We start from the raw sequence: 9889 nt of genomic DNA on the forward strand, positions 1-9889 counted from the left end.
TTTTTGGTGTCAAAATATATATCTAAGAAACTGTTGCCAAGTCAAGAGTTCATAAAGGTTTCCTCCTGTTTTCTTATAAAAAATTATAGTTTTATATATTTTTTACATCTAGGTTTTTGATCCATTTGAAGTTACCTTTGCATATGGTGGGAAATATAGCTTTACTCTTCTCCATGTGGATACTCAGTTGTTACAATACCATTTGTTTAAGAGTCTATGTTCTTTCTCTATTAAAGGATCTTGGTATTCTCAATGAAAATCATCTCACCATAGTGGTATACTTTTTGACTCTCAATTTTATTCCATTGGTTTGTGTTTTGTCCTTATGCCAGAATCCTACTGTCTTACTTATTGAAGTTTTATAGTATATTTTGAAGTCAGGACATGTGAGGTCTCCAACTTTGCTAGTTGTTGTTTTTATTTTTTATAAGATTTCTTTGGATATTTTACGTCTCTTGAAACTCCATAGAATTTTAGAATCAGATTTTTCATTTCTGCAAAAACTGTTCTCTGGGATTTTGACAGGGATTACATTGGTTTTGTACATTGTTTGGGGATTATTGCTATCTTAATAATATCATGTCAATCCATGAACATGGAAGGCTTTTCCACTTATTAGATATTCTTTAGTTTCTTTCACTAATATTTTATCACTTCAGTATACCAGTTTTGTACCATTTAGATAAATTTATTCCTACATGTTGTATTATTTTTGATGCTACTCTAATGAAATTGTTTTCCCTTAATTTCATCCTCATATTGTTTATTGCTAATGTATAGAAATACAATTGATTTTTTAAAAATCTTTTTTATAGTTGTAGAAGGATAGCATGCCTTTATTTAGTTTTTTATGTGGTGTTGAGGATCGAACCCAGTGCCTCACACATGCTAGGCAAATGCTCTGCTACTGAGCTACTTTATGCTGGTTTTATATCCTGCAATCTTATTCAACTCTTTTCTTACTTATAATAATTTTTAGTGGATACCTGAAGACTTTCTGTGTATGATATCAGGTTGTTTATGAATAGAGATGATTTTACTTCTTCTTTTCCAAAATGAATACTTTTTATTTTTTTCTAGCCCTAAATATAACCTCTCGGACAATGTTGACTAGAAATTATGAGATCAGATTTTTGTCTTGTTTCTCATCTTAAGGGGAAAGCATAGAGTCTTTCATTATTAAGTACATGTGAATTTTTCATACATGTCCTTCATGAGGTTGTCTTTCTAGTTTGTTGAGAGTGTTTATTATGAAAGGGTATTGAATTTAATTCTTCCAAGTGTTTCTTCTATCCAATTTAATTTTACCATCTTTTACAAAAAAGAACTGGATAAGACGTATGAAGTCAGCTTTCTCATCATTTTATCTTTTGTTTCTTGTTATATGTGCTTTATATTCAAGTTTTTAAATTTTTATTTTTAAATAAAATGCTTTTTAAAATTCTCTTTTATTTCTTCAGTCTAAATGATGCTTTTTCTTCATATCTTGAACACTATGGTTCTCTTTCGAAAAATATTTATTTTGGCTCATTTTTTTCCCTCTATTTTTGAGCCAGAACAGGCCAATTGTTCAGTATTCAAGGTTTTGAGTGTTCTGCCATCCACCTTACTTCTTGTTGGAATGCTGCCCTGGGTCTTGATCTAGAATGGTAATTGTAGTATAAAGGCCCTTGTCAAAGTTCTGTGTCCAACTTTCTCTAATTTAATGTGGGGCACAGGGCTGAGGACTGGTCTCCTGTTTCTAATGATGGGTTATCTGACTGTCAGCAAGAGGATTTCCCCTAGAAGCTTTGGGGAATATGTTCACATATGTGTCCCTAACCAGCCCCCACCAGAGTGCTGCCCTGGTTTCCCCTCCTGCTGCTGTCTCCTCTCAGGACTCCATCCTCAGGGACCACTGCTGTTCAGTTCCTGAGTCTAGAGGGAGCCTGAGAGTGGAGGCAGACTACAAGTACAGGTTCAAGGGTGGCAAGAAATGACCTTAGCCCTCACCCCCCATGAAGCCCCTGTAACAAAAACCAAAACAGAAAAGACTGAGAGATCCAGAGGAGGTTGTGAATGAGGTTGACTCTTCCTCTCATCAGTAAAGGCCCTGCGTCTCTGATACCAGGCTCAGATCATCTACCAGTACTTCCTGTGCACCAAGCCCTGTTCTCAGTGTCTTGGGTGCGTTTAGTGATAGAGTCCTCATAGCCCCCTCAGTTAGTCCATTTAACAGATCATGATACTGAGGCCCAAAATTGTTAAATAACTTTTCAAGGACACCAACTTCTGAGAGGTGAAGTCAACATTAAACATGGCCTCGCTCCAGGTCCCTTAACCACTCCAGGTGCATTTCCTACTTTAGGTACCCTTGTTCTGCTGGTCCACCCCTTGGAGACATCTGAACTGGGAATATAAATTCTCTTTAGGGACTAGCGGGTTGTGTATAACTTTGCTAGTTCCCTTTGCAGTTGGGATTTTGTGCCACTCTGGGCATTTTTGTGAGTGTTTCAATGAGAAAAATGAATCTAACCCCACTAGCAACTATCATCTTAACTCAGAAATCCTGATGGAATTCTTTGCATATAAACTTGATCTTAATGATCCTTCTTATTTTGTGGATGAGAACAAGGAAACCCAAAATGATTAGGCCACCTCCCCTGAGACATAGGACCAGGCATGGCTCAGAGGGAATGGGGACTTGTCCTTACCTAGTTTCTTCCCCACCACACTCTGCCAGGGAAACTCTCCCAGAATCTGGTCAAGTAGAAATACATCTGTCTTCCCTAACCTGCTCCCAAAGCTACATAGATCCTCAAAAGCCACAGGCAAGACTTGCTTTGATTTTATTTAGCCTGCTTTATTTCCTCTTTCACAGTAAAAATGGAATGCACACCTTTAACTGAGATTTTTCTCAAATTAGGCTGGGTGACAAATGTCTTTTTAAGCTCTCTTATTTGACATCCTATTAATTTTTTAAAACTCCCATTGTTCTCTTCCCAAAAGACCTGTTATATTTCAGATGTGAGACAAATGTACACTTAGAGGGAAACTTCTTTAATAAGCTCGTTTGCTTCAGACTACTGAGGTTATTTTAAAAACAAAAACCTAAGTACACACACCAGAATACTCAACGCATCATAAATTTATCTGGCTTATTTATTGATGGAGACTTCTGGGTTAGACTGTTATCAAAGCATAGGATAAATTGTTGAGTATGTGGCATTAATGATTCTCTTGGCATCTCCTTCCTACACAAAAAGAAGCTTTGCCGTTCTGGGGGGAGGCAGCCTCCCTTCCGGCACATGGGGGACAGGCCCTTGGAGGCAGTCCTGCCTCATGTAGAGCTCAGGCAGACTGCATTTAATTACACACGTCCAGAGTCCCCGAGCAGACACATAGATTGCAGAGACCAGGCGATGCTGCATCCGTACCAACACCAATTATGGTAAACACCAATTATCCAGACGTTAGCCCTTTAATAGAAGTCCTCTGAATTGGTTTTTTAAAGTCAGTCTCTCGTGGTGGAGCCAAGCAGGAGGAAAAAAAGACTGGAATAATTGGAGTCTGTTCTCTTTTCACTTCCCACATAAAATTATCTGAAGAGACAGGTCAGAACTTTAAACAGGAGATACCAAGAGAAGTTGTGATTTGGATGTCGGCTATTGTGACTTTAGGATGTTTGCTTGAAGATGTTCCCCTCTCCTCTCTCCACAGACGTACTTCAATGACAATATCCTCACCCTGATAAGGACCCTGGTGACCGGAGGGGCCACGCCAGAGCTCGAGGCTCTGATTGCTGAGGAGAATGCACTTCGAGGGGGCTATAGCACCCCCCAGACACTGGCCAATAGGGACCGCTGTCGTGTGGCCCAGTTGGCTCTGCTGGATGGGCCGTTTGCAGATTTAGGGGTGAGCTCACAGCCCAGAGGACACCTGAGCACAGTGTTTGGGGAAAGCTTTTTCTGAATGAATTTGGTGTCAAACAGTGACAAACCAGACATCTGACTTTGTCTTCTCTACTATAAATAACTAAAGAGTTGACCTACGGTTTATTGTGTATCAAGCACTGGTCCTTATATGTAGTCATTCATTTTAATACTCATGACCACCCTTTGATATAGGTTCTATTTCCACACCCTCTAAGCAACTGAGGAGGCCCCAGAGAGCCTGAGAACTGGCCCTGTTAGGAATTTGCACCAAGGCATCCTGGCTTCAGAATCCACTGGGCTTTCTCATACTTTAGTATTTTCCTTAGGGATATTGTTACCCAAGTTGATGCCAGTCTGCTGCCATGGCTGGGAAACCTTCCCACAGGATCCTGGCATAGTCAGGGCTACTGAACCCTGACTCTGTTAATAGCACGTAGGGATGCCTCGCTCCGGACCTCAAGATCAGAGTTTTTGATGAGCCTCAGGCAGTTTTCAAGGCACTCATGCATCCATGTGCATCCAGACCCCTGGCCAAACAGTGTTTCAAGTGGATCCTAAATGCTTCTGATTCAAACCTAGGTCTTATACTTCCTTAGACTGCACCTGTCACCCTCTGCCTTGCCTTCCCTGTGACTGACGGGACCAGCACTTGTCTTTGGGTGCTAGGCACCAGCTGGCACTGTGCACTTTAGCAGGAGTGTGCACTCTGTCCCCACCTCATTCCTAACCCACCCCCATGGAGTGGTTGGAGCTAGGAGTCTTAGGAAACTATAGCCTGTTGCATAATCAGTAGTGTTGCCCAGAAAGTCGAACAGTGGAAAAGGAGTCAAGAAAAGCATTTTTAGTTTTTTTCTAAAATATCAATGTCTAGTACTTGTACCATATTTTAGTTTGTAAGGGTCTGGGACTTCAGTTAGACTGTTTTGTTTTTTGTTTTTGTTTTTGTTTTGAAAGGGCACTTCCATAAATAGTGGCTTGTTACTTCTCATTTATTTACTGATACATTCAAATAGGATGGAGACTGTAAACAATGGTAAGATTGGGCCCCACTTTTATTCTATAATATGATGTCCCTATGGAAATTCCAGAGATAGGAAGGATAAATACAGTCCCTTTCTGCCAAGTGAAGCCATTCTGCAGTGTCCTTCCTGTAAAGCCCACCTGGAGCCACCTGGCTGCATGAAGCCAGCGTTTCCAAGTGAATGCATTTGCTCTCACTTTCCGAGTCAGGCTCCAGACCATGTGAAGGTGGTTGTGAACTGATTAGAACTGTGAATTCCAGTTATTCTTCCTGCAGACCCAAAGCTCCTGGGGAAACACATTGTCTTCCCCCTTGCCATCGCCATCTCTGAGGTCTGCAAATTGTGCTTTTCACACAGTCCTTACCTGAAAGAGTCTGTCACCATTGGACCTGTTGGGGTCTTTTCCCCTAGCTGTGATTCCCATTATCACTTGGGCAGTTTTGACAACATGGGATCCAATCACAGTTGCCATGGCTGAACTGGGGGCAAAATGTAATCACTGTTTTGCAGAGCTGGTTTCTTCTCAGTTGAACATACATCGGAAACCTTCAGCTTTACACCCTCAAGGGAGAGGCATAATCTCTTTAGAGCTCCATCGCTACAGATGGAAAAAGGGGAGGGACTCCAGAAGAAATACCCACTATTATCTGATCCTAAAATTACCCTTTTCAGCTGTAGGCAGTCAACTGTGTGACTTCTTCAGCCAAAGTCCCTTGGCCCAGACCCTCTGCTTCATGGGACGACAAAACAAGCTTTTATGGAAAGACTCTTTCCCCCCTGGACCTTAACTTCCAAGCACATAAAAATGATTTTTCTCTCTGTTCTCCCAGGATGGTGGTTGTTATGGTGATCTGTTCTGCAAAGCTCTGAAAACATATAATATGCTTTGTTTTGGAATTTACCGGCTCAGAGATGCCCACCTCAGCACCCCTAGTCAGTGCACGAAGAGGTGAGTGTCCTCCTACTCTGCTGGCCCACCTGATACAGACACACAGGTGCCCTCCTCTCCCCTGTCCCCTAACATGTAGGCAAAGGATGCATACATACTCTCCACAGGCAAAATACCCTTCCCACGTAAAATCTGACACTTAGTTTGGAAGTTATGGGAAACATTTTTCTTTACTTAATAGTGGATGTGAAGACATTGTGGAAAGAACTCACATTTTTTAAAATAGTTGTCATCCAATCACAAAAATCAGAACAGAGGCATCTCCCTCAAACTCAAGCTAATGGAATCAACTCTGTTGGTAGCTAATATAGAGATACTTCCACATTGCCAGTGTTTAAGAAAGATTCTTGGCTGTATCTTAGAATCCTCTATGTTTGTTTCATATATTTTTAATTGACTATCTTTTACATTTTCATATATTTAATTTGAAGAAGAGTGTATAACATTATCTTAAGCAAAAAAAACACAACAGTTTAGGTGTGCTAGTTATAAGCATTAAAATAAACATAGCTGGCAAAAACTAGGAGTGCATCCTAGAATTAACCAAATCAATGAGTTTGCATAATACACCCCAAGAAACAATGCTATGGAGTTGTTTCACAACCCTGTATTTTAGAATCACCCAGAGAGCTTTTAAAAACTACTCTGAGGGGCTGAGGATGTGGCTCAAGCGGTAGCATGCTCGCCTGGCATGCGTGCGGCCTGGGTTCGATCCTCAGCACCACATACAAGCAAAGATATTGTGTCCGCTGAAAACTAAAAAAAATAAATATTAAAAAAAATTTCTCTCTCTCTTTAAAAACAAAAAACTTATTAAAAAATAAAATAAATAAAAATAAAAACTACTCTGACTCCAGGGAAAACATAAATGCATTCAAACTTTAATATATATATTTATATAGTGAATGCCCAGGAATTATAGCATAGAGCCAGAGTTGACAACTGGGGTAGAAAAGTGGGTTCCCAAAGTTTAGGGAGCCTGAGAATCACCTACAGAGCTTATTAAGAACAAATTGGTGGGCCCCACTCTCTGATTCAGGGGATCTGGGTGGGGTTGCTTAAGAATTTGCATTTTGCAGTGGTTTCCAGGTGGTGCTGACCTGCCTGGCCTGGGAACCACAGTCTGAGATGGCTGCTCTAGAGGAACCATAATGATTATTGCAGTCATTCTGATGTGGACTGGAGAAGTCTGATGGAGGAGAGCAATGAAACAGAGTTGACAGACAGGCAGGAAGGACTTTTATATTCTTTCCTGCAGTAAAACTCCCACCAAGTTGATTTTTCAAAGATGAGAATGGTCTAAGGAGACCCTAGGCAATGGTAGCGCAAGCACCTGGGAAGTATGCCTGAGATTGTCAGGAAATTCTAGAAAGAAAGTTGCAGTGCAGTCTGTGACCTCTGCTGCATTTGGGTTACTCAGGATTAGAAGTGGAACTTGACCTCTTCTGGCCATAACAAGCACAGTTTTGTTCTTCCATTACCTGTTCTAATTTGGTGTCTGCCTGGGCTTGTGGATATGGCCACCTCTGATAAGTTAAACAGAGAACAATTTTTTTGAACTTGGAAGCAGATTTGAAGGTACTAGATCAACTGCAAGTACAGCTCTTAGATCCTCTGGTCAACTTGAGCAGCAGGCAGTGCTTTTGGGCTCAAGGGGTCTGGACTTCTCTACCAGATCACCCTCAGGCTGTGACATCTCTGCTTTCCCTGTCCAGGTATGTCATCACCAACCCCCCGTATGAGTTCGAGCTTGTGCCGACGGACCTGATCTTCTGCTTAATGCAGTTTGACCACAACGCCGGCCAGTCCCGGGCCAGCCTGTCCCATTCCTCCCACTCATCACAGTCCTCCAGCAAGAAGAGCTCCTCTGTTCACTCCATCCCATCCACAGCAAACCGGCAGAACCGGCCCAAGTCCAGGGAGTCCCGGGACAAACAGAAGTACGTGCAGGAAGAGCGGCTTTGATATGTGTATCCACCGCCACCATGTGTGAAACTGTATCTGCCACTCATTTCCCCAGTTGGTGTTTCCAACAAAGTAACTTTCCCTGTTTTCCCCTGTAGTCCTCCCCCTCCCTTTTTTTACACATATTTGCATATGTATGATAGTGTGCATGTGGTTGTCATTTTTATTTCACCACCATAAAACCCTTGAGCACAACAGCAAATAAGCAGACGGACCAAAAGTTATTTATGATTCTAGGGGAAAAATAACCCAAAGGCATGCTCCAGACATAAATAGCTCACTGCAGGAATGAGTTCACAGATTAGAAAGGAGCACTTGTGATCAAAGTCAGTTAGGCAAAGCAAGTTTATTTCATATACAAGAAAAGTTTATTCTGATTTATCAGGGTTATCAGGGTGCTTTGGGTTTTGATTTTTTGTTTTCCTTCTGTTCGCTCATTCTTTTTTTTTTTTTTTTGTGCACACACAATAAGTTAGCACATGTTTATTTGAAGCAAGCAACCAAAAAGCAATGAAAACATATCGATTGTTTCTACTCTCTGGGCTGAAGTATTGGGAAGCATCTGAAAAGCTGTCATGGTTTGTGTAGATGATTATTAAGCAGCTGCTTGTTGCAAGAAAGCATTGGAGGTTTTTTGAGTTACTCACCAAGGCCTTTTGTCCCAGAGCTAGAAGCTTCCTTTGGGAGTTCATATGAACATTTCTAATGTTAATACAGAGGAAAGGAGTAGTATTCCACTTGTGGATGTATCAAATTCTAGTCATTTAAGTGAAAAGAGGTTTGATTGCATATTAAATTGTTATTCTGTCTCCTTATGCTGCCATATGAATAGCTATTTTTTTCTTTCACTTTTGACATTTGGGATGAAAAGCCATATGTATCATAAATATCAGATGTAAGTCATTAAAAACTGCCTTCCTGGGACTTTTACATCTTTTAAAAGGTGAATTACTTACCTTATGTACAGAATAAATAATGCTTAGGAAAGAGCAAGTATTTTTCCATGCATTCTCAGGGGACCTTTTTACTCCCCTTTGTTTGGTTAGTAAGAACCCCAATGCCAGGTAGGAGCGAGGGCTGGGGTGATAGTGGAGTGAGAGGGAGAAAAACCCAGCAGCAGAGAATGTTTTTGTCGGAAATGACATGCTAAATAAATTAAGATGCAGAAGGATCAAGCCACCTTGGCCTCAACAAAGACAAAAGCCAGTGGCCACCTAACATTGTTGGCATAGCTGCATGATGTTGGCTATCCCCAAACATAAAGATGGTAGGGAGAAATTCCTCATCCTCCAGTTCATTAACAGCCAATTCACTTAGGCAGGTGGGTGACAATAATAGCTGCTCCTTGTCATTACAAGATGGGGAATAAGAAAAGTACAACAGTGAGCCAAACACATTTTGGTACAGTTATAATTTTTTGTTTGTTTTCTTTCTTTAAAAAAAAAAAACAGGAAGCATGGGGGAAAGGAAGAGAAATATCCTTCTTCCAACATAAAATTGTCAGATGTTTTAGGCTTGCACATCACACTTTAGGCAATGAAGTTGTTCTTAAAAATTGGCCAACTCTACCACAACCAAATTCTCCTATGGATGGTCTGGCACTTGGCTGGTATAAACCTATTTGAGCTTTTTACTTAAAAAAACAAAAATCCATTGACTAGAATAGGGGTAGAAAGGAGAAGACAAATGTCACAACTGTACCATCTCTGAAAAGGTGTTTTTATGGTGAATGTTTGGGGTTTAGATTTTGAATCCCCTGCCCCTTCCAGCATGATAGTTTTAGAGATTTGCTTGCTGTGTGGATTGACAAGCACTTTTACTGACAAAATGGTGAGGCTCAGCCAGAACCTCTACCTCCCCGCACCAAAGACAGGGGCAGAGCAGCATTTAAACCAGCGATCGGGTGGGGAAAAACTGTATACATGTATATTAAAAAGGGCTATGAGTGGAAGAATTTTTTTTCAAATGATTTTGTCCCTATACATTTTGATTTATATGTTACGTATAATTATCTGTTTATATATAACTATATATATAAC

The 9889-nt window shown here is 40.8% G+C and overlaps 1 protein-coding gene across 24 annotated transcripts in view; it reads left to right on the forward strand.

Moving 5' to 3' along the window:
- The window catches only part of Kcnma1 (potassium calcium-activated channel subfamily M alpha 1), an 888761-nt gene that overhangs the window by 862828 nt on the left and 16044 nt on the right, over window positions 1–9889 (forward strand). For 22 of the 24 annotated variants that reach the window (XM_048801821.1, XM_048801797.1, XM_048801798.1 and 19 more), the window contains 3 exons: window positions 3700–3894; window positions 5767–5885; window positions 7601–7825. In XM_048801821.1, the coding sequence (XP_048657778.1) occupies window positions 3700–3894; window positions 5767–5885; window positions 7601–7825 (539 nt within the window). Of the gene's footprint in view, window positions 1–3699; window positions 3895–5766; window positions 5886–7600; window positions 9337–9889 lie in introns of those variants that run through there. The other 2 variants (XM_048801817.1, XM_048801815.1) reach the window with 1 other exon arrangement.

Source organism: Marmota marmota, unplaced genomic scaffold (genome assembly GCF_001458135.2).
Source record: "Marmota marmota marmota unplaced genomic scaffold, marMar, whole genome shotgun sequence".
In the NCBI taxonomy this organism is placed as follows: domain Eukaryota; kingdom Metazoa; phylum Chordata; class Mammalia; order Rodentia; family Sciuridae; genus Marmota; species Marmota marmota.